This window comes from Haematobia irritans, chromosome 3 (assembly GCF_050003625.1).
Source record: "Haematobia irritans isolate KBUSLIRL chromosome 3, ASM5000362v1, whole genome shotgun sequence".
In the NCBI taxonomy this organism is placed as follows: Eukaryota; Metazoa; Arthropoda; class Insecta; order Diptera; family Muscidae; genus Haematobia; species Haematobia irritans.
The window spans coordinates 157,048,525-157,075,035 of NC_134399.1; the positions used below are offsets into that span (position 1 = coordinate 157,048,525).

General features: G+C 28.9%; 1 protein-coding gene across 2 annotated transcripts in view; it reads right to left on the minus strand.

The window, feature by feature from the left end:
* mgl (low-density lipoprotein receptor-related protein megalin) overlaps positions 1-26,511 on the minus strand; it is a 752,690-nt gene that overhangs the window by 83,184 nt on the left and 642,995 nt on the right. For both annotated transcript variants that reach the window (XM_075299561.1, XM_075299560.1), the window contains exons 3-4: positions 21,381-21,572; positions 21,157-21,288 (exon numbers count right to left, since the gene is read on the minus strand). In XM_075299561.1, the coding sequence (XP_075155676.1) occupies positions 21,157-21,288; positions 21,381-21,572 (324 nt within the window). The remainder of the gene's footprint in view (positions 1-21,156; positions 21,289-21,380; positions 21,573-26,511) is intronic.

Sequence of the window (26,511 nt, forward strand, 5' to 3'; positions counted from 1 at the left end):
ATAGAAATAAAATTTTGACAAAGTTTTCTGTAGAGATAAAATTTTGACAAATTTTTCTAAAGAAATAAAATTTTGGAAAAATTTTCTAAAGAAATAAAATTTTGGAAATCTTTTCTAAAGAAATAAAATTTTGACAAAATTTTCTAAAGAAATAAAATTGTGACAAAATTATGTATAGAAATAATATTTTGACAAAATTTTCTATAGAAATAAAATTTTGACAAAATTTTCTAAAGAAATAAAATTTTGACAAAATTTTCTAAAGAAATAAAATTTTGACAAAATCTTCTATTTCTAATATTTTAATAAAATTTTCAAAAGAAATAAAATTTTGACAAAATTTTCAAAAGCAATAAAATTATGACAAAATTTTCTACAAAAAAAAAAATTGACAACATTTTGGAAATATAGAAATAAAATTTTAACAAGATTTCATAAAGAAATAAAATTTGGACAAAATTTTCTATAGAAATAAAAATTTTTTCTATAGAAATAAAATTTTGTCAAAATTTTCTATCGAAATAAAATTTGGACAAAATTTTCTATCGAAATAAAATGTTGACAAAATTTTCTATAGAAATAAAATCTTGACAAAATTTTCTACAGAAATAAAATTTTGACAAAATTTTCTATAGAAATAAAATTTTGACAAAATTTTCTACACAAATAAAATATTGACAAAATTTTCTATCGAAATAAGATTTTGACGACATTTTCTATAGAAATAAAATTTTGACAAAAGTTTCTAAAGAAATAAAATTTTGACAAAATTTTCTATAGAAATAACATTTTGGCAAACGTTTCTATAGAAATAAAATTTTGACAAAATTTTTTATAGAAATAAAATTTTTACAACATTTTGGAAATATAATATAATAAAAAACATTTCATAAAGAAATAACATTTTGAAAAAAGTTTTCTATAGAAATAAAATTTTAACAAAATTTTCTAAAGAAATAAAATTTAGACAACATTTTCTATAGAAATAAAATTTTGACAAATTTTCTATAAAAATAAAATTTTCCATAGAAATAACATTTTGACAAAATTTTCTAAAGAAATAAAATTATGACAAAATTTTCTACAGAAATAAAATTTTGACAAAATTTTCTATAGAAATAAAATTTTGACAAAATTTTCTCTAAAAATAAAATTTTGACAACATTTTCTATAGAAATAAAATTTTGACAAAATTTTGTACACAAATAAAATATTGACAAAATTTTCTATCGAAATAAGATTTTGACGACATTTTCTATAGAAATAAAATTTTGACAAAAGTTTCTAAAGAAATAAAAGTTTTACAAAATTTTCTATAGAAATAACATTTTGGCAAACGTTTCTATAGAAATAAAATTTGGCAAAATTTTTTATAGAAATAAAATTTTTACAACATTTTGGAAATATAATATAATAAAAAACATTTCATAAAGAAATAACATTTTGAAAAAAGTTTTCTATAGAAATAAAATTTTAACAAAATTTTCTAAAGAAATAAAATTTAGACAACATTTTCTATAGAAATAAAATTTTGACAAATTTTCTATAAAAATAAAATTTTCCATAGAAATAACATTTTGACAAAATTTTCTAAAGAAGTAAAATTATGACAACATTTTCTAAAGAAATACAATTTTGACAAAATTTTCTACAGAAATAAAATTTTGACAAAATTTTCTATAGAAATAAAATTTTGACAAAATTTTCTATAAAAATAAAATTTTGACAACATTTTCTATAGAAATAAAATTTTGACAAAATTTTCTATAGAAATAACATTTTGACAAAATTTTCTAAAGAAATAAAATTTTGATAAATTTTTTTATAAAAATAAAATTTTGACAACATTTTCAATAGAAATAAAATTTTGACAACATTTTCTGTACAAACAAAATTTTGACAACCTTTTCTATAGAAATAAAATTTTCTATAAAAATAAAATTTTGACAACATTTTCAATAGAAATAAAATTTTGACAAAATTTTCTACAGAAATAAAATTTTGACAAAGTTTTCTAAAGAAATAAAATTTTGACAAAATTTTCTAAAGAAATAAAATTTTGACAAAATTTTCTAGAGAAATAACATTTTGACAAAATTTTCTAAAGATATAAAATTTTGACAAAATTTTCTAAAGAAATAAAATTTGACAACATTTTCTATATAAATAAAATTTTGACAAAATTTTCAAAAAAAAATCACATTTTGACCAAAATTTTCTATAGAAATAAAATTTCGACGAAGTTTTCTGTGGAAATAAAATTTTGAAAAAATTTTCAAAAGAAATAAAATTTTGACAAAATTTCCCAGAGAAATAAAATTTTGACAAAATTTTCAATAGAAATAAAATTTTGACAAAATTTTATATAAAAATAAAATTTTGACAACATTTTCTAAAGAACTAAAATTTTGACAAAATTTTCTACAGAAATAAAATTTTGACAAAATTTTCTATAGAAATAAAATTTTGACAAATTTTTCTATAAAAATAAAATTTTGACAACATTTTCTATAGAAATAAAGTTTTGACAAAATTTTCTACACAAATAAAATATTGACAAAATTTTCTATAGAAATAAGATTTTGACGACATTTTCTATAGAAATAAAATTTTGACAAAATTTTCAATAGAAATAAAATTTTGACAAAATTTTCTATAGAAATAAATTTTTGACAAAATAGGTGGCCCTCTCTGATTTTAATCCAATTTTAAATTGAAACTATTTTGGTGATTTTTTTCCCTGAAGTTCTTAACACTGGATATTGTGATTTTCTTTGAATTCTCTTTAAAACAAATTGTTTGTTGAAAGTTGTTCTTTTATATGAAGAAAAAAAAAAAAACATCAGCAATACATTTGTGACATTATGGACAATAACCATGATTTCAGTATCAATACAAAAAAAAACATGAAATAAAAAAAACATGATAAATGTTGTGCCATTTTCGTGTGAAAAAAGAATTGTACCAAAAAATGTGGAAAAATATATGTATATATACGAAATTGCTATGACCCATTGAGACGTATAAGCAATAATAAATTGTGTGAACCTTGAAATGAGAGAGCGACCGAGAGTCAAAAGGGCGAATAACTGTATAAAAAATTCCACATAAATCATACGCACTGTGGGTTGTCCCAATTGGAGAGTAGCAAATAAAAAAATCGCATATATCGACCGTCTCCTACTACATACTCTTTGGCTCTCACCAGTTTTATATTCCTGTATAAAAGAATCAGAAACTGAAATCACATAAAATTTCATATGGCTTTTAGCCTACTATATAAGAAAAATTGTATATATCATAAAATTTTTTGTATTTCTGTTGTGTGGGAGTTACATGTATTGACACATAAAAACTATTACTTCCTGTGACATTGAACATTTCTTTTTTTGTTAAAATAAAATTTATCACTTTTAGGGATACAACCATAGTTTTCACATATTACTTGGGTTCTTGGTGCAGTGAAAACTAGACAAATTATTCAAACATCGATATTAATAACTACCGGTTCAATAGGGTCTTTGTAAGAAGAAAATCATTAACTTTGGTTTGAGGTGTTAAATGGGGAAAGGGGGAGAAATTGTAGATAGAGCATAAGAGTGTGAAATTTTGCCAAAAGCAAAAGTGAAAGAAATCTTATCAAGTTCCATAATCTTTTTGGTCCATAAAGCTCGAAAATAATTAATTACAAATAAATAAATAAATTTGGACGTTAATCGCTTGTTTCGCTAACGGGCTAACATGAAAATAAATTTTATGTCCTTATACTCAAAGTAATTGTGATCTTCTCTCTCTCTCTTTTGATGATCAGATCTCTTACTGGTAATTAGATATCTCGTTATTGTCAAAAGCGAGTGGGGTGCAGAGAATGTAGTCGCTGATTTTTTGTTAGCATTCGATACCTCCGTCATTTATCTCGGCTCATTTCGACTTAAACTTAGCCCCTAAATTATCAAAATATAATTTTTTAAATCTTGACATTTATTCATATTTTTGTTTTTAATTGCTGCCAAAATTTTTGAATCTAATTCCCAAAATCATGCTGCTATAATTTTTAATAAACGTTGTGTTCGGTGGATACGAATAAAATACATATTGTATTATGCGATTTGTTGTACAATTAATCTAATAACAATTCGCATACGCTGTATGTAATTTTTTGGTAAATAAATTTTACGCCTCCGAAATTTGTAGAAAAAATATCACCAAAATAATATCAATTGGTGAACATCAATTAAAAAACAAGTAAGGTAAGTCTAAAGTCCGGCGAGGCCTTGTGCAAAACACACACTTGTGCTAAATTTGAAGTCGATTGGACTAAAACTGCGACCTAGACTTCACAGACAGACGGACGGATGAACATACATGGGTAGATCGACACAGGGGCCGGCCCTGAGCATTATTGCCAAAGACGACACTATGTGTCTATCACGTCTACTTCTGAGTGCGGAAAAAATTGGTTTTTACATAATTTTTGGCTCAAATCGAAATATAATCTATAGGTAAAACAATTATTATTAAATTAATAATTAAAAATTATTATCATTTAAATTTTAAATCGAAGCAATTAAAAAATGCACAATATGTTAATTATCAATTATTTCTGGGATTGCTGTTTTCATTTTCTTGATTGGAGTAATTAAAAAATTAATCGAATCAATTAATTTGGTAATTGAGTCAGAAAAAATCGACTATCACTTGCATTTATTCCCTTAGATATTTACCATAGCAAAAAACAAAAATCTTTCGTTTACAAATACTTTTTTGTTTGCGTATTCATAAAATTTTTATTATGCAATTACATGTGTTTAAATAAATACGAAATTCAGTTATAAGTTTTATTTAATTTCTTGAATATGATCCTTTATGTTTTCTCTTCTCTATGGCAGCAATAAACTATATATATATTTGCTTAAAATTCTTTTGCAAATTGTATACTCTACCACAAGAAGAAGAAGAAACTGGCAAAAACAAAGGATATGAAAACTTGAAAAAGGAGGATGCCATGCTGGATGTAAATGCTAGTATAAAATGACATTGGCAAGAGCAAAGCGTTTGGAGGATACAGAATTTCTCCATAAAAATGTTGCTGACTGAATAATGTTATAATAACTTTGTCAACAGGGCAAGTTTCTTACATATGCATGTGTATACATATGGGATATTCTAGAATAAGTGGAAAATTTGGTTTAACTAAGTGTAATTTTTTTATATTAAATTAAATTTTAAATTCCAATATATTATTTCTATAAAAAATTTTGTCAAAATTTTATTTTTATAGAAAATTAAGTTAAAATTATATATCTATCAAAAATTTTATTTCTATAGAGAATTTTGTCAAACATTTATTTCGATAGAGAATTTTGTCAAAAATTTATTTCCACAGAAAATTTTGTCAAGATTTTATTTCCATAGAAAAATTTTGTCAAGGTTTTAATTATATAGAAAACTTTGTCAAAATTTTATTTCTATAAAAAATTTTGTATCGATACATAATTTTATTTCGATAGAAACTTTAGTCAGCCCGTCTAAAAATTAGGGGATCCAATTAGATATGATTAGATCTCAAAAATGGCCACTTTAGATCTAAGCAGATTTACCTAGTTATGATGAGACAGAATTCGATATAATAATATATAATTGCACATATTACGAGATCTAACATCAGATCCAACTATATATAAGGATAAATATAATCATATCTAAGACATTAGATCTAGGCCAATATTGGGTTTGATCAGATCTAATTCCATAGTAATTAGATATGATTAGATTGAGTCAAATTTGATCAATCAATTTTTACTCGGGAGAATTTTATTTCCATAGAACATTTTCGTAACATTTTATTTCTATAGACAATTTTGTCAAAATTTTATTTTCATAGAAAATTTTGTCAAGATTTTATTTCTTTAGAAAATTCTGTCAAGATTTTATTTCTTTAGAAAATTTGTCGAAATTTTATTCCCACAGAAAAATTTTGGCTAAATTTTATTTCTTTATAAAATTTTGTCAAAATTTTATTTCTTTATAAAATTTTGTCAAAATTTTATTTCTATAGAAATTTCTGTCAACATTCATTTTCTATAGAAAATTTTGCCAAATTTTTATATTCATAGAAAATTAGTCAAAATTTTATTTCCATAGAAAATGTTGTCAGAATTCTATTTCCATTGAAAATTTTGTCACTATTTCATTTTGATAGAAAATTTTGATAAAATTTTATTTCCGTAGACAATTCGCCAAAATTTTATTTCTATAGAAAATTTTATTTCCATAGAAAATTTTGTAAAAATTTTATTTCCATAGACAAATTTGTCAAAATTTTATTTCTATAGAAAAATTTGCCAGAATTTTATTTCTATATAAAATTTTGTCAGAATTTTATTTCTATAAAAAACTTTGTGAACATTTTATTTGTATAGAAAGTTTTGTCAAAATTTTATTTCTATAGAAAATTTTGTCAAAATTTTATTTCTATAAAAAATTTTGTCATAATTTTATTTCTGTAGAAAATTTAGTAAAATTTTTATTTTCATAGAAAATTTGTCCAAATTTTATTTTCATAGAAAATTTGTCCAAATTTTATTTTCATAGAAAATTTGTCCAAATTTTATTTTCATAGAAAATTTTTCAAAATTTTATCTTCATAGAAATTTTTGGTAAAATTTTATATCAATAGAAAATTTTGTCAGAATTTTATTTCCATTGAAAATTTTGTCAATATTTCATTTCGATAGAAAATTTTGAAAACATTTTATTTCCGTAGACAATTTGCCAACATTTTATTTCTATAAAAAAATTTTATCAAAATTTTATTTCCATAGAAAATTTTGTAAAAATTTTATTTCCATAGAAAAATTTGTCAAGATTTGATATCGATAGAAAATTTTGTCAGAATTTTAGTTCCATAGAAAGTTTTCTCAATGTTTTATTTCTATAGAAATTTTTGTCAGAATTTTAGTTCCATAGAAAGTTTTCTCAATGTTTTATTTCTATAGAAAATGTTGTCACAATTTTATTTCTATAGAAAACTTTGTCAACATTTTATTTCTATAGAAAATTTTATCAAAATTTTATTTCTATAGAAAATTTTGTCAAAATTTTATTTCTATAGAAAATTTTGTCAAAATTTTATTTCCATTGAAAATTTTGTCAAAATTGTATTTCCATAGAAAAATTTGTCAAAATTTTGTTTCTATAGAAAATTTAGTCAACATTTTATTTCTATGGACAAGTGTCCGAATTTTATTTCTATAGAAAATTTTGTCAAAATTTTATTTTCATAGAAAATTTGTCAAAATATTATTTCTATAGAAAATTTTGTCAAAATTTTATATCGATAGAAAATTTGTCAACATTTTATTTTTATAGAACATTTTGTCAAATTTTATTTCGATAGAAAATTTTGTAAAAATTTTATTTCTATAAAAAAATTTTTCAAGATTTTATTTATATAGAAAATTTTGTCAGAATTTTAGTTCCATAGAAAGTTTTCTCAATATATTATTTCTATAAAATATTTTGTCAGAATTTTATTTCTATAGAAAACTTTTTCAACAATTTATTTATATAGAAATTTTTGTCAACATTTGATTTCTATAGAAAACTTTGTCAACATTTTATTTATATAGAAGGTTTTGTCAACATTTTATTTCTATAGAAAATTTTGCCAAAATTTTATTTCCATAGAAAATTTTGTCAAAATTTTATTTCCATAGAAAATTTTGTCAAAATTTTATTTCTATAGAAAATTTTGCCGAAATTTTATTTCTATAGACGATCTTGTCAAATTTTTATTTCTATAGAAAATTGAGTCAAAATTTTATTTCTATAGAAAATTTAGTCAACATTTTATTTCTATAGACAATTTAGTCAAGATTTAAGTTATATAGAAGACTGTGGCAAAATTTTATTTATTGGAACATTTTTCAACATTTTAGTTTGTCACAACTTTATGTCTATGGAAAATTTTGTCAAAATTATATTTCTACAGAAAAGTAAACAATAGAGAGCTTTACTTTATTGTATTGCATATCATCCAACCTATGTATCCAAAAAAAGTCTTATTTTTAATATTTCCCACCAAATAAATTTAAATTATCTTACGAAAGTATTTAAAATTTAAATCTCCTAAAAAATTTTTAAATAATTTATTTTTTAAATTTCCCAAGAATATATTATTATCTATCAAAACATCTTCTTTTGGTTTTTTGTTTTTCAACTTTTTCATCAAAGGAATTGAAATGTTATTCCTTAAGGTCAAACGAAATTAACAACTTGTCTGAGAAAAATTCCATCTTTTTTTTTGTTTTGCAATTTCTTCATTAGATTAAAAGTTGAAAAAAAGTCACAGAAAACTTATGGTACAAAGGAATCACGTCGATGATAACGTGACATCAAATGCCACACCTGGGATTTGAAATACTGTGTAAGTGTGTGCGTGTATAGAATTCCCCATTATTTCGATTTCATGCAGACAATGTTTCAATGTCATAAAAACTGAAAGACTGAATAGACAATGGCATAAAAGTTTTGGGTTTTTTTCTTGCTTCTGGAGGGGGGCAACTTTGTCACAATTGTTTTAGTGAGAACGTAAATGCTCGTACCATACATGAGTATGCGTTTATGCGTAGTATACGAGTACGTGCCAATTCTTATTATGCCATCGAAAGTTTAAGGATATTTTTCATGGTTCCATAATGCAGTCTTAACATGTGTTGGTTTTCACATGACTGCATAGGTTTAAGAAGAATACCGCAGAGTCTTGTATATTTAAGGAGATAAGTAAATGATATGGGAATTATTTGGGAATGGTAAATAATTTAATAATTTACTTTTGGTGATATTTAATTTATTTTGCAAAATATTACAAATTAATGGATTTTCTTTGTATTACGAGTATTTTAACAGGTTGGCTGATAAGTCCCCGGTCTGACACATAGATGGCGTCGCTAGTATTAAATGCATATTATTTTTATATAGTACCAACCTTCAAATGATTCGTGTCAAAATTTGACGTCTGTTAGTCAATTAGTTTGTAAGATAGAGCGTCTTTTGTGAAGCAACTTTTGTTATTGTGAAAAAAAATGGAAAAAAGGAATTTCGTGTGTTGATAAAATACTGTTTTCTGAAGGTAAAAAATACGGTGGAATCAAAAACTTGGCTTGATAATGAGTTTCTGGACTCTGCCCCAGGGAAATCAACAGTAATTGAGTGGTATGCAAAATTCAAGCGTGGTGAAATGAGCACGGAGGACGGTGAACGCAGTGGACGCCCGAAAGAGGTGGTTACCGACGAAAACATCAAAAGAATCCACAAAATGATTTTGAATGACCGTAAAATGACGTTGATCGAGATAGCAGAGGCCTTAAAGATATGAAAGGAACGTTTTGGTCATATCATTCATCAATATTTGGATATGCGGAAGCTCTGTGCAAAATGGGTGCCGTGCGAGCTCACATTTGACCAAAAACAACAACGTGTTGATGATTCTGAGCGGTGCTTGCAGCTGTTAACTCGTAATGCACCCGAGTTTTTCCGTCGATATGTGACAATGGATGAAACATGGCTCCATCACTACACTCCTGAGTCCAATCGACAGTCGGCTGAGTGGGCAGCGACCGGTGAAGCGTCTCCGAAGCGTGGAAAGACTCAAAAGTTCGCTGGCAAAGTAATGGCCTCTGTTTTTTGGGATGCGCATGGAATAATTTTTATCGATTATCTTGAGAAGGGAAAAACCATCAAAAGTGACTATAATATGGCGTTATTGGAGCGTTTGAAGGTCGAAATCGCGGCAAAACGGCCCCATATGAAGAAGAAAAAAGTGTTGTTCCACCAAGACAACGCACCGTGCCACAAGTCATTGAGAACGATGGCAAAAATTCATGAATTGGGCTTCGAATTGCTTCCCCACCCACCGTATTCTCCAGATCTGGCCCCCAGCGACTTTTTCTTATTCTCAGACCTCAAAAGGATGCTCGCAGGGAAAAAATTTGGTTGCAATGAAGAGGTGATCGCCGAAACTGAGGCCTATTTTGAGGCAAAACCGAAGGAGTACTACCAAAATGGTATCCAAAAATTGGAAGGTCGTTATAATCGGTGTATCGCTTTTTAAGGGAACTATGTTGAATAATAAAAACGAATTTTGACAAAAAAATGTGTTTTTCTTTGTTAGACCGGGGACTTATCAGCCAACCTGTTATATCTAGGTTAAAGTGGCAGCCCGATTAAGATTCAGGCTCACTTAGACTATTCAGTCCATTGTGATAACCTGTTATATCTAAATCTGAACCGATTTCGATGAAATTTTGCAGACTTGAAGGGCGATGCAAAAAATTACTTTGTGACAAATTTGACGATCGAAGATAGGTTAGTAAAAAAATCACAACGTGACCCCATTTGTCGAAATCGGGCGTTACATATATATGGGAGCTATAGCTAAATGTGATCCGATTTCTTCCAAATTCAATAGCGTTTGTCCTTATGCCCAAAAATTACTCTGTACTAAATCTAATCAAAATCGGATAATAATTGCGACCGGAAATACGTGGACAGACAGATGGACACCAAGCGCTAGATCGACTCAGGATATGATTCTGTGTCGATTGGTATATATTTTATGGTGTCTAAAATCAATATTTCTGGTAGGCAGATCAAAGTTATTATACCCTGACCACTATGTGATTTAGGGTATAATTATGTATACGTTGTGTATAACATTATTGTACAATTTGAATCGCTCATACCACCCAAAGTACTTGAACTTAATATTTAATATTACTTATACGCCAGAATGTCCCTATTTTGTATAAATAATATTAATACGAGAAGATTTGATTTTGGAGATTGATTTTGGGCTTGAAAATCGAAAATTTTCGCACATCAGCATAATGAATACTTTTCTTGTTTTATTTTCAATTTCAAAATTTAATTTCAAATATTTTTTTTATAATTTTTATATTTATTTTTCAAAATTTCAATTTAAAATTTTTATAACATCCACTATTGCGATTATAAAGAACATTAATCTGTGAATTTATATTAGCCATATAACCAAAAATAATTAAAATTATGTATACGTTATGTATAACATCGTTTGTAGAATTTGAATCACACATACCACCCAAGGTACTTGAAATTAATATTTAATATTACTTATACGTCAGAATGTCCCCATTTTGTGTACATACTAATAATACGAGAAGATGTAATTCAAATATCCATCATATCTGAATTTTTCTGTAAATGTTTGTAAAAATTGTTGAAGGGAATATATTTAGGAAAAATTTCACAATTTAGTATACGAAACACGTTTTTTTTATTTGCATTTCAAATTGAATTTCAATTATATTTTATTATTTTTTATATTTATATATTTTTAAATTATTACACCAACCACCATTGTGATTATAAAGAACAATAATCTGTGAATTTATATTAACCATATAACCCAAAAAAAAATTAAAATTATGTATACGTTGTGTATAATATCGTTTGTACAATTTGAATCACTCATACCACCCAAGGTACTTGAAATTAATATTTAATATTACTTATACGTCAGAATGTTCCCATTTTGTATAAATAATATTAATACAATAGATTTATTTGAAATATCCATCATATCTCAATTTTTCTGTAAATGTTTGTAAAAACTGTTGTAGGAAATATATTTATCTTGGAAAAATTTCACAATTTATACTAAAAGCAATGATTTATTTTCATTTCTAATTGAATTTAAAGTATGTTTTATGTTTATATATTTTTTTTAAATTATTATACCATCCACTATTGTGATTATAAGGAACATTGTTATGTATACGTTGTGTATAACATCGTTTGTACAATTTGCATCGCTCATACCACCCAAAGTCCTTGAAATTAATATTTAATATAATGTATACGTCAGTATGTTCCTATCTAGTATAAGTAATCATATTACGAGAATATTTATTTAAAATATCAATTTCACCTGAATATTTCTGTAAATGTTTCCTCCATATTCAAACATCAGAAGTTGCATACAAATTTACGAATGTAAATATCCTATGTAAATATTTACATGGGATATTATAAAGACTCTCGCATGGAATATATTTTTATTGGATTTTTCACACTTCAGCAGGGTGAACACTTCAAGGATAAGATCTACGAAATCAACTAAAGAAGATCTACATTTATTTGTTTTATTCTTGTTAATGTACAAATAATAAAATACTTCAAGATATGCAGATTTGAAAGCATTAAAATATATTTAAATATAATGTTTGTTTTTTTTTTTGTTTGTTTTTATTGGACAACCTTTGCATTAGCATTTTCTTATACCCTTAATAATAATAAATCTTCAGATAATTCAAATGATTGATATCACTACAGTAATGGCGATTTTTTTTGTTCTGGTAATAAACCGAAAATATTATCCTTGGAAATAATTGAAATTTTTAATTAAGATCTCAATTAAAGGATAACAAAAGAAGATACAAACAAATATCCTCAATTATTTATTTTCCCTAAAAATGTTTATTTACCTAAGGAGTTGCATATCCTATCTCAATTTTACTGCTGTAAATTTATCTTGAATATGTCAGTATTCCCACTCTGGGATCCTGGATAATTTATGCTTTGAAAGAGAAAAAAAAATAAACACATTTCTTAAAGCAATTAGATTTTGCTTTGCCCTTTTCTCCAAACGAATACAATTAAGATATGACCCAAAGTAAGGGACTATTAAAAGCAATGATACAGATACGGGAAGATAAGTCAGCGATAATGCAAAGGGGGGTTACTTAACTCTTGACAATGGGTTATGGTGATAGGTGTTTTGTGCAACACCTTGAAATTGAGTTTGATCTATGGCATTGTATATTCAAAGGATAATAGTTAACACCCATGAGGTTTGAAATCAAATTCATGAAATGCGGGTATGGCATTCTAAATGAAGTGAAAATTCAAATAAGCGTCCCGCTTCCTCTTCACCGCCCTCGCAGTTAAATTAAAATGCTTAGAAGGAAAGCAAAATAAATGCGTAATGATTTCAAAACTGTGGGGGGAGATTACATTCGATAACATTTTAAGGGAAGCACGTAATTCGAAAACAATTTTTACGTCTATTAAGTAACAATAAACTCCTTATTAAGAAGAGATACGATTAGCTGTGATGCTTTTGCTATGTTATCATTTAGAAAATACATTTTAAACCCTGCTAAAATTTTGTAAGCGATAGCGAGGATTTATATCCTACCACGATTTTTTTTTGCAAACTCTGGCAGCAGATGGTATTATAAATAGAATGAAATCTATTTAACAAAAGGATACAGAAATTCAATTTAACAAACGACAAAAACAGGCTTCAGAAAAATTCTTGTGCCTATTGTAGCAAATGTGAGGCAATATATTAACTTTCACTTGAATTAATCTTCGAAATAATAAAGCCTGAGAACATGGAGGCCAGTATGGACAACTTAAAGTGACACTTATTATATTTATTAAAAAAAAAATTATAAAAATTTATTTTCCAACGTTATATTATAAAAAGAAAATTTTCTGAAAAATTATATTTAATAAAAATTTTAATATTATTCCGATATTATTTTTATATTGGTATTTTTTAAAAATGGCAATGTTAAAATAATATCGGAATGTAAAAATAATATAGAATATTTTTAAAATTTGTATATTTATAGAAAATTTTCTAAAATTATTATAGTTTCTGTAATTTTTCTAACAATTTGTCAATTCTTAAAAAAATTTCTATTTTTTGTTATTTACAGAAATTTTGTTTAAAAATTTTGTATTTATAGGATTTTGTTTTTTAATTTATTATTTACGGGAAAGTTTTTAAAAATTTGCGCGTTAGGGTAAATTTTGTAAAAAGTTGATATTCAGACTAGATTTTCTAAAAATTTGCTATTTAGACTAGATTTTCTAAAACTTGCTATTTATGGGAAATTTTCCAAAAATTTTGCTATTTATAGGGAAAAAATTGCTTTTTATAGGAAATTTTCTAAAAAAAATTGCTATTTAGCAAAAAATAAAATTTTCTGAAAAATTATATTTAATAAAAATTTTAATATTTTTCGGATATTATTTTTATATTGCTATAGAAAAAAATAGCAATGTAAAAATAATATCGGAATGTAAAAATAATATAGAATACTTTTACAATTTGTATGTTTATAGGAAATTTTCTAAAATTATATTAGTTTCTGTAAATTTTCTAACAATTTGTCAATTCTTACAGAAAAGTTTCTATATTTTCTTTGTTACAGAAATTTTGTTTAAAAATTTTGTATTTATAGGATTTTGTTTTTTAATTTGTTACTTACGGGAAATTTTTTAAAAATTTGCGCATTAGGGTAAATTTTCTAAAAAGTTTATAGTCAGACTCGATTTTCTAAAAATTTGCTATTTAGACTAGATTTTCTAAAACTTGCTATTTATGGGAAATTTTCCAAAAATTTTGCCATTTATAGGGAAAAAATTGCTTTTTATAGGAAATTTTCTAAAAAATTGCTATTTAGACGAGTAGAATAGGACATTTTTAACATTTTTATATTTTTATAAATATTCTTAAAAATTTGCTACTCATTTTTGTAGTAAATTTTCTAAAAATTTGCTGTTTATAATAAATTTTCTACAAATTTGGAAAATTTTCTATTTATAAATTTTTTCTTAAATTTTGCTTTTTATAGAAAATTTTGCTATTTGTCGTAAATTTGCTATTTATTGTAAATTTTCTACAAAATGCTATTTTAGTCCATTTATAAATTTTATTTTTTTTTTATTTTCTATAAATAGTAAATTTTTATAAAAAATTAAGGAAAATTTTTAAGCATTTCCTATTTATAGTAATTTTTTTAAAAATTTGCCTTTCCTTAATATTTGATATTAATAGTGATGTTCTAAAATGGTGTTTTTATATATATTTGTTTTATTTTCTAAAAGTTTGCTATTTATTGTAAAATTTTGAAAAAATTGCTATTTATAAGAAGTTTTCTAAAAATTTGCTATTTATAGAAAATTTTGTACAAATTTTCTATTTATGGGAAATTTTCTAAAAATTTATTATTTAGACTAAATTTTCTCAATTTTTTTGATTTATTAGAAATTTTCTAAAAAAAAGTGCTATTTTAGGAAATTTTCCAAAAATTTTATATTTATAAGAAATTTTCTAAAAATATTGCTATTTAGATGAGTAGAATAGGAAAATTTTCAAAATGTTCTATTTATAAAAATTTTCTTAAAATTTGCTATTTTAGGAATTTCTTTAAAAATTTGCTATTTATAGAAAATTTGCTACAAATTTGTTATTTATAGAAAATTTTCTACACATTTGCTATTTATAGTAAATATTTTATAAATTTGGAAAATTTTCCAATTTTCTATTTATCAATTTTTTTCTAAAAATCTGCTAATTATAGAAAATTTACAATATATATCAAATTTATTACAATTTAACAAAAAAAATTGCTATTTTAGTAAATTGCTATTTAGAGTAGTAGAATAAGAAAGTTTTTAAAATTTTCTATAAATAGTAAAATTTTTTTTATAAAATTTTTTGTAAAAATTTATAGTAAATTTTCTAAAAATTTGCCTTTCTTAAGTATTTGTTATTATTAGGAAATGTTCTAAAAATGTGTTTTTATATAATTATTTTAATTTTCTACAAATGTGCTATTCATTGGAAATTTTCGTAAAATTTGATATTTATAGAAAATTTTGTAAAAAATTTCCATTATGGGAAATTTTGTAAAAATTTTCTATTCTGGGAAAATTTGTAAAAATTTTCTATTCTGGAAAATTTTGTAAAAATTTTCTATTTATACGGAATTTTCTAAAAATTTGCTATTAAAACGATATTTTCTATAAAATTGCTATTTACAGGAAATTTTCTAAACATTTGGTATTAAGAGTAAATTTTCTAAAAAATTGGTATTCATAGTAAATTTTCTAAAAATTTGGTATTTAGAGTCAATTTTCTAAAAAAATGAGTATAATTTCTAACAATTTTTATTGATTGTAAATTTTCAAAAAATTTGGTAACATTCTATTAATTTGGTATTTTCAGTAAATTTTATACAAATTTGCTATTTATAGTAAATTTTCTAAAATTTTGCCTCTTAGATTAAATTTTCTGAAAATTTCGTATTTTCTAAAAATTTTTTGTTTGTAGGACATTTTCTAATAATTTGGTATTTAGAATAAAGTTTCTAAAAATAAGTCTTAAGTTCGTACTTCAAAGACCATATTTCCGCCAAATGTTAGGAAAGCTGATTGGAATAGGTATAGGGAATCGTTCAATTTGATGATACCGGAAATGCCGGAGACAAATATGAGCACTGTGCAAGATATCGAACAAGCAGTGGAGCGGATTACGAAGGCCTTCAACATTTCACTGAAAGCTGCTTGCCCTAGGGGAAAGCCAAGGGGAAAAAATCGGCCGCCATGGTGGACTACGGAGTTAAGTAATATGAGGAAATCCTGCAGGAAGCTCTTTAACAAAGCAAAGTCCACAAGAGCTCCGGAGGATTGGGACACTTACAAGATGAATCTGAGAGAATATAAACGAGAACTGAGAAGGTCTCAACAAAACTCTTGGGATGATTACTGTAGCAGTATTGAGAATACGTCAGAGGCTTCCAGACTACGGAAGGTACTAGCATCCACTAACACCGCTCCAGGTTTCATTAAAACATCGGAGGGAAATTGGACAACGTCCAGTGAGGAGACGTTGGAGGTACTTTTGGACACACACTTCCCTGGAAATCAGACGGTTGAACCATGTTCCGGCGGTGTAACAGAGGCTCGGCGATCACTTCCTATCGAGGAAATTGTGTCGGAATCTAGAATAAAATGGGCTTTAAATAGCTTTGGACCATTCAAATCCCCCGGACCTGATGGAATTACTCCGGCGGAGTTACAGGCAGTGGCTGAAAGAATTATCCCCTGGTTGACGGTGATATATAAACAATGTGTAAACTTAGCATATATTCCAGAAAAGTGGAGGGAAACAAAAGTCGTCTTCATACCTAAAGCAGGAAAAGCCTCTCACTCGAGTGCGAAGGATTTCCGACCAATCAGCTTATCCTCATTCCTACTTAAGACCCTGGAGAGGATGATAGACATGTATCTTAGAACTAGCGTGGATTCAAGTTTGCTCTCGAAACGACAGCATGCATACTCGAAGGGCAGGTCTACTGAGACCGCATTGCATGAACTGGTCAGCTTTATTGAAAGCTCACTATCTGTCAAAGAATACACAATCGTGGCGTTTCTAGACATCGAAGGGGCGTTCAATAATGTCCATCCGAGCTCGATATTAAATGGACTGACAACTCTCAATGTCGATCCAGGTATACTTAGGCTGTTAGACGAACTTCTAATAAAGAGACGTATTTCAGCCGCACTAGGGCAAGCAAACATACAAAGGTATGTGAACAGAGGCACTCCCCAAGGAGGAGTTCTATCACCTCTTCTTTGGAATGTTGCTATAAACAACCTTCTGGTTTCTCTAGAAAAAGAAAGGATAAAAGTGGTGGCATACGCAGATGATGTGGCGCTAGCAGTCAGGGGAAAATTCCCATCCACAATCAGAGATATTATACAGAGAGCTCTCCGGATGACTGAGAAATGGGCGAAAGATAATGGTCTTGGTGTAAATCCAGCAAAGACAGAAATAGTCATGTACTGCAAAGATCGCAAAACTCCCACGGTTAGGCCCATTTCCTTAGGGGGTACTGAAATTCCCTTTGGTGAGTGTGCAAAATACCTTGGCGTTATTTTGGACAGGAAGCTGAATTTTAGGCTTAATATTGAAGAGAGGGCGAGAAAAGCCACGGTAGCTTTGTACTCGTGCAAAAAGGCAATAGGGAAAAAGTGGGGACTAAGACCAAAAATTGTGCATTGGCTATACACGGCAGTGGTTAGACCTATAATGCTATATGGTGTTGTAGTCTGGTGGCCGGCACTTCAGAAACCGACTTGTTTAGATAAAGTTCAGCGTATGGCGAGCTTATGTATCTCAGGCGCATTTAGTAAGACAGGAACAGACTCCCTTAATGTCATGCTACATCTATTGCCTTTAGACATTTTGGCCAAACAGTCAGCTGCAACAACGGCTGTGCGGTTGCGCGAGCTATCGCTGTGGTCGGAAAAAATGTACGGTCATAGTTCGGTCCTCAAAGTAATGCCAGATGTGCCTAACGTAGTGGATTACACCCTGGCAAAACCACTTTTCGACAAAAAGTTTGAAACTCTAATTCCCAACAGTGAGGCGTGGTGTACACAGACCCCGGGGAATAAAAGATATATAGATTTCTATACTGATGGCTCCAAATTGAATGGACAAGTGGGGTTCGGAGTATATTCTAAAGATCTGGAAATTCGAATAGCGAAAAGATTACCTAATCACTGTAGTGTTTTTCAGGCTGAAATATTGGCAATAAGAGAGGTGGTGAATTGGCTGAGAAGTAATGTTCCAACAAATATTGGCATTAATATATACTCAGACAGTCAACCTGCAATAAAATCCTTGGACTCTGTGTTCCTTAACTCAAAAACGGCCATAGACTGCCGCAAATCTCTCAACGAGATGGCTGAGCAGTACAATATTCACCTAATATGGGTGCCTGGTCATAGGAACATACCGGGGAACTGTGAAGCAGATGTGTTAGCAAGGCTAGGAACTACCTTACATATTCCAGGGGAACTAGAATCTGTTGGTATGCCTCTGGCCACCTGCAAGCTCTTACTGCGTGAGAAGGCTGTTATGATGGCCAATACTCGATGGGAAAATTGCAAGGGTTGTAACGACACCAAGCAAATATGGCCCCATTTAAACTTAAACCGCACACTAGATATGCTAGTGTTCTCAAGGCGTCAGATAGCACTCCTAATATCTGCTATAACGGGTCGGTGCCTGATAGGCGAATTTGCAAAAACTATAGGTGCGAAGTATAATGACTATTGTATAAGCTGTCATGACGTGGAGGAAAAGGAATCAATTAAACACCTCTTGTGTGAGTGTCCTGCTTTTTGTGTAAGGCGTAAGCGAATTTTAGGAGCATATAGCTTTAGATTACTGGCTGACCTGGAAAACGTTAACTTAAGCAGTTTGTTAATGTTTTTGGAGCAATCTGGTTGGTTCCACAAAAGTAAATAATAGAGAAGGTTCAGTGGTTAAGACTAGAAGTGCCCATATGTAATAGGTACTTTTAGTTAAATGTGGTATCACAATGGACTGAATAGTCTAAGTGAGCCTGAAATTTAATCGGGCTGCCACTTTAACCTAACCTAACCTAACCTAAGTAAATTTGATACTTAGAGTGAATTTTCTAAAATCTTGTTATTTATAGGAAATTTACAAAAAAAAATGTTTTCAGCACATTTTCTAACAATTGTGTATTTATAAGAAATTTTTTAAAAATGTTGTACGTAGTTATTTTCTAAAAATTTGGTATTTATAGGAAATTGCCTAAAAATTTTAGTAGACTTTGTAAAAATTTTTTATTTATTGTAAATTTTCAAAAAATTTGGTAACTTTTTAATAATTTTGTAGGGAGCCACCGTGGTGCAATGGTTAGCATGCCCGCCTTGCATACACAGGGTCGTGGGTTCAAACCCAGTTTCGACCAAACACCAAAAAGTTTTTCAGCGGTGGATATCCCACCTCAGTAATGCTGGTGACATTTCTGAGGGTTTCAAAGCTTCTCTAAGTGGTTTCATTGCAATGTGGAACGCCGTTCGGACTCGGCTATAAAAAGGAGGTCCCTTGTCATTGAGCTTAACATAGAATTGGGCAGCATTCAGTGATAAGAGAGAAGTTCACCACTGTGGTATCTCAATGGACTGAATAGTCTAAGTGAGCCTGAAATATCGGGCTGCCACTATACCTACCTGCCTACCTTATAATTTGGTATTTTCAGCAATTTTTTGAAAATTTCGTATTTAGGTGAATTTAAAAAAAAAAAATTGTTTATAAAACATTTTCTACAAATTTGTTATTTATAGTAAATTTTCTAAAAATTTGGTATTTAGAATAAATTTTCTAAAAATAAGTCTTTAATACATTTTTTTTATTATAATAAATTTTCTAAAAATTTCCTATGCAGAGTAAGTTTTCTAGAAATTTGATATTTAGAGTGAAGTTTCTAAAATCTTGTTATTTATAGGAAATTTACCAAAAAATTTGTATTCAGCAATTTTGTATTTATAAGAATTTTTTTCAAAATTTTGTATGTATAGTAATTGTTTTTTAAATTTTGTATTTAAAGGAAATTGTCTAAAAATTTGCTATTTATACTAAATTTTGTAAATTTTTTCTATTTACAGGAAATTTTCTACAAATTTATTATTTGTAGGACATTTCCTAAAAAAATTGCAAGTTTTATAATTTTTCAAGAAATTTTCTAAAGATATGCTATTTATAGGACATTTCCTAAAAAATTGCTATTTTTTATAATTTTTCTAAAAGTGTGTTTTTTTATAGAAAATTTTCTAAAAATGTGCCACTTATAGGAATTTTTTAAAAAAATTGCTATTTATTGTAAGGTTACTAAAAATTTGCTATTCCAAATACTTGCTATTAAAAGGAAATGTTCCAAAAATGTGCTTGTATATTTTTTTTTATTTTTCTAAAAAATGTGCTGTTTATAGTAAAGTTTGCAAACAAATTTGGTTTATAAGCAATTTTCTAAAAATGTGTTATTTATAAAAAGATTACTAAAAATTTGCTCTGTATTGTAGGCTTTCTAAATGTTTGTTTATGGGAAAGTTTACAAACTTTTTTTGTAGGATTTTTGTTAATTTGCTATTCATAGTTAATTTGCTAAAAATAAGCTATTTGTAGAAGGTTTTCTACAAATTTGCCATTTGTATTTTCTAAAAATTTTCTATTTTAAATAGGAAATTTTCTAAAAATTTGGTAGTTCAGGAAAATTTGTTATTTTCTGAAAATTGGCTTTTCATAGTAAATTTTCTAAAAAATTGTTATTTATAATTATTATTTCCAGAAAATGTTCTACAAATTTGTTATTTGTAGTAAATTTATTCAAGACATGATAAATTTTTTTAGCAAAGAATTTGTAAGTCTTATATGCCATACGATTTATTCAATTGTGAAATTCTTAAACAATCTCTAGGAGAAATCTTTTCACTTACTGCACTGTGCTTCATCCGATTTATCTTCACAATCCTCTGTCATATCACAACGGAAATGCGGTGGTATACAATAGGTTTTATTAAATACATATTGGCCACAATTTATTTGGCCAGCCTCGCATTCAGGGGGTGCTGAAATAAAAGATTTTTTTTTATTTTGGGTGACATTGTCTTTTGTTGAAAAACCAAAAAAAAAAATAGGATTTTCATGGAAATAGACTTACGACACGACTGCTGCTCATCTTCACCACCCTCACAATCCTTTTGGTAGTTACACACCCACAGTGATGTTATGCATTTGCCATCATTGCAACGAAACATACCGGGTGGACATGGCACATTGGGTGTGACAACGACGCTAAGGCCACTACTGCTGCTATCACCGAAACCGATGCGACCGCCATCGGCTAAACCACCTGCAATGATAGAAATATGAGACAATACCAATGAGTTGAAGGTTTGGAATATGGTGAGTATAAATAAAATGTATTGTTGTTGTTGCTTATTTTAAAATAAAATGCATTTGGGTCCAGGTTTTTTTTCGCCAGAAAACAAACGAAAGTAACAAAAAATTTAGTATACAAAAAATTTTTGTGAAAAAAATATTGCAATTTCCACTTGAATTTTTGTTTGGTGGGAAATGAAAAAAAAAAAATAGATTGTTTTATTGTAAAAAGTTTTCAACTATTCCATGGTGGTACATGCCAAACTGATTGCCATAGTGATATATTAAAATGTAAATCCCTGCGACCTGAGTTATGTCCTAAAAACAAATAAATAAAAATATTCACAATATGTGGCAAAAATTTGCTGTGCTTTTGTTTGCATAAGAGGTGATATGCAGATATTTTTGGTGCGGTTATAACAATTGTTAATTTAAAGTGTGCGAATAAAATCCTTTTTTGTGAATAATCCTTCAAAGCTTTCTTTTATAATCGCTCGTGTTGTAAATGGATGTTTAATCTATGAAAAAAACAACAAATAGGTTTGATTTAATATACCTATTTAGTTGATCCTTATAGAAACTTTAATTATTATAGTCAATTTTCTCAACATTCCATAATTTTAGTTTTTCCAAATTTTCTAGAAATTTCATATTTTTTTATCGTTTTTTATATAAGGTACATTTTCTGAAATGTTCTTATTTGAAAGTACATTTTCTGAAAAATTCCTATTTATAGTAGTACTTTTACATTTTTCAAAATTTTCTTTTTAAAATAAATTTTTCATCCGATCCGTCTGAAATTTGGTACATGATGTTAGTATATGGTCTCTAACAACCATGCAAAAATTGGTCCACATCGGTTCATAATTACATATAGCCCCCATATAAACCGATCCCCCGATTTGGCTTGCGGAGCCTCTAAGAGAAGCAAATTTCGTCCGATCCGGCTGAAATTTGGTACATGGTGTTAGTATATGGTCTCTAACAACCATGCAAAAATTGGTCCACATCGGTCCATAATTATATATAGCCCCCATATAAACCGATCAGCAGATTTGACCTCCGGAGCCTCTTGGAAGACCAAAATTCATCTGATTCAGTTGATATTTGGTACGTGGTGTTAGTATATGGTCTCTAATGACCACGCAAAAATTGGTCCACATCGGTCCATAATTACATATAGCCCCCATATAAACCGATCCCCCGATTTGGCTTGCGGAGCCTCTAAGAGAAGCAAATTTCATCCGATCCGGCTGAAATTTGGTATATGGTCTCTAATGACCATGCAAAAATTGGTCCACATCGGTCCATAATTATATATAGCCCCCATATAAACCGATCAGCAGATTTGACCTCCGGAACCTCTTGGAAGACCAAAATTCATCTGATTCAGTTGATATTTGGTACGTGGTGTTAGTATATGGCCTCAAACACTCATACAAAAATTGGTCTAAATCGGTCAATAATTATATATAGGCCCCATATAAACCGATCCCCCGATTTGACCTTCGGAGCCCCTTGGAAGCACAAAATTCATCCGATACGGTTGAAATTTGGTACGTGATGTTAGTATATTGTATCCAACAACCATGCAGGAATTGATTCATATCAGTCCATAATTATATATAGCTCCCATATAAACCGATCCCCAGATTTGACCTCCGGTGCCTTTGGGAGAAGCAAAATTCATCTGATGTGGTTGAAATTTGGTACGTGGTGGTAGTATATGATATTTAACAACCATGCCAAAAGTGGTCCATATCAGTCCATAATCATATATAGCCCCCATATAAACCGATCCCGAGATTTGGTTTTGGAGCATCTTGGAGAAGCAAATTTCATCCGAGTTGAAATTTGGTACATTGTGCTTTAACAACCATGCCAAAAGTGGTCCATATCAGTCCATAATCATATATAGCCCCCATATAAACCGATCCCGAGATTTGGTTTTGGAGCATCTTGGAGAAGCAAATTTCATCCGAGTTGAAATTTGGTACATTGTGCTAGTAGATGGCCGTTAACAACCATGCCTAACTAGGTCCATATCGGTCTATAGTTATATATAGCCCTCAGATAAATCGATCCCCAATCACACAAAAATTGGTCCATAAAGGGTGATACGGTCAAAATTTGGTCAAGGGAAAACGAGTGTAAATCGGTGAAATCGTTTATTTAAAAAATCAAATTAAATTTCTTTTTCAAGTTCAATCAGTATAAAATTCAGGAAAAATATTCAGTTAGGCTTTCGCTTTTCCAAATCCGAATTGCCGGGCCTCACGCTTGACATCTGCCATCAGATTTTGTACAGCCAACTTGTCCACCTTCTTTGCCGCAGAAAGCCAGTTTGCCTTGAACTGCTGCTCGTCCTTAGCAGTTTTTTTGGTCTTCTTTAGGTTCCGCTTGACAATAGCCCAGTATTTCTCAATTGGGCGGAGCTCTGGCGTGTTGGGAGGGTTCTTGTCCTTGGGAACCACCTGCACGTTGTTGGCGGCGTACCACTCCATGGCCTTTTTACCGTAATGGCAAGATGCCAAATTCGGCCAAAACAGTACGGAACAACCGTGTTTCTTGAGGAAAGGCAGCAGACGTTTATTCAAACACTCTTTCACGTAAATTTCTTGGTTGACAGTCCCAGAAGCTATGAAAATGCTGCTTTTCAAGCCACAGGTACAGATGGCTTGCCAAACCAGATATCTCTTTGCGAACTTTGACAGTTTTATGTGCTTGAAAATATCTGCTACCTTTCGCCTTCCTTTTGCCGTATAAAACTCCTGTCCCGTCAAAGCCGTAGGTTTCGTCGTCCATTACCACGCAGTCAAAATTCGTCAGCATCGTCGTGTACAGCCTCCGGGAGCGCGTTGGCCGTCATATTTTGTTTATCATCGCGATTTGGAGTCACTACCTTCTTGTAAGTCGATAGTCCGGCTCGTTTTTTGGCTCGATGCACGGTTGTAGACGATACACCCAGCTTATTTGCGGCATCTCGGAGAGAGAGGTTAGGGTTTCGCTTAAAACTACCGGCAACTCTTTTTGTCGTCTCAACGGCTTCCGGTTTTCGATTTCCCCCGATCCAGATTTCCTGGCTGGCGACAAACGTTCCCCAAACACTTTAATTACATTTGTAACGGTTGCTTTGGCAACTTTTAGCTATTTTGCCAGCTTTGCGTGCGAGTAGCTCGGATTTTCGCGATGCGCGAGCAAAATTTTGATACGCTGCTCTTCTTGCTTGGACGGCATTTTGACAACTGAAGAGTGAATTCCAAAATTAAAATAGGAGCAACATTCTACACACACACACCTTCAAAATGAGGGGTGTTTTTTAAATGCAAAATTGAAAGAGATACGTCAAGTTTATATTGACCAAATTTTGACCGTATCTCCCTTTATATACCACGTATGGACTAACTCACAATTTAGAAAACGATGTTAAGAAGTTTTAAGATACCACTACCCAAGTAATTCGATTGGTGGATGACAGTCTTTCGTAGAAGTTTCTACGCAATCTATGGTGGAGGGTACATAAGATGCGGCCTGGCCGAACTTACGGCGAACGAAGTTTTTTAATTTCTATTGTATTGTAAATTTCTACAATTTTACTAAATTACAAATTTTTTTTATGGTAAAGATTCAAAAAATTATTTATTTATAGTAAATTTAATGAAAATTTCGGTTAAATTCCTATTTTTGAAAATTTCCTATTTTTAGAACATTTTATTTTTAAATTTCCATTTTTAATAAAATTTTCTTTTAGTAGTACATTTTCTGAAATTTTCCTATTCATAGTTTTTATTGTTAACAAAAGATGATAAAAAAAATAATTAGATTATTTTAGTGTACATTTACACATCTTCAAGAATTTTATTTTGTTTATCCGAATAAAATGCATTTTGTGAACAATACTGTTTTTAATCCTATTTTTGTAGACCCTATTGTTCTCATTGCAGTTTTATGTATCGCACAAAACAAACTTCAAACATGCTAACTTTCTCCAAACAGAAATCCTTGTGATTACGATTGGCAGTTTTGTTGGGATTTGGTGTGGTTGATGGTCGATGGACGTTGTGGCTATGTGCCCATGAGTACTACTGGACTGACCATTCTTTGTGGTAGTGTTGAGTTTGTAGGACATCATTACAAAGAAACCATAGGAGCTTTGTAAATGAGATGAAGGATGTAACGGAACCATATGGGATGCAGAGGAAAAACAGATCAGATGGACAAATAGAAAATTTTCAAATTTTCAACAGAAACTTTGAAGGACACAATACAACCAAGGCTACGTGTACAATATTCTCCCACAATTCAAAATAATAAAAAAGCAACAACAACAAAACCAATTCATCGCTTTCAGCATGGAAATCAATTACACTGAAAAAAATACTACTTCGATCCAAAGATTTTGATTTATAATTAAGGATTTTAATATTGTTTTCAAAGGATTTTAATATTGTTTCCTAAGGATTTTAGTATTGTTTTAAAGGAGTAATGAAAATTTTTAAACGTTTTTTGGTAGAAAATTTGTTCCTGTATATATTATATATATATCGAAAAATATCTCACCATATACCTTAACCAAAATTTAAGAAAATGAATCCAGATCTATCTATTTGTAAAAAATAAAATACTATCTATTGTTTCAGATTCGTTTCTTTTCACAAAGACTTATATTTATTCATTCATGAACATAGACCAACTGCTGGTTATGTTAACTCAATTGGGTTTTTGTTTGTTTTCTCACCCTCACATCCTATAAAGACACAGCCAGAAAACAATAATAATAAAAACAATATCCGAAGATTCAAATCCGAAATATATTTGTTTCATGTTTCTTTTGCCAACAATGAGTTATAAATAAAATTCTCTTCTCCTATAACTTTGTAAGGATATCATCACTAGGCCACTATCAATTC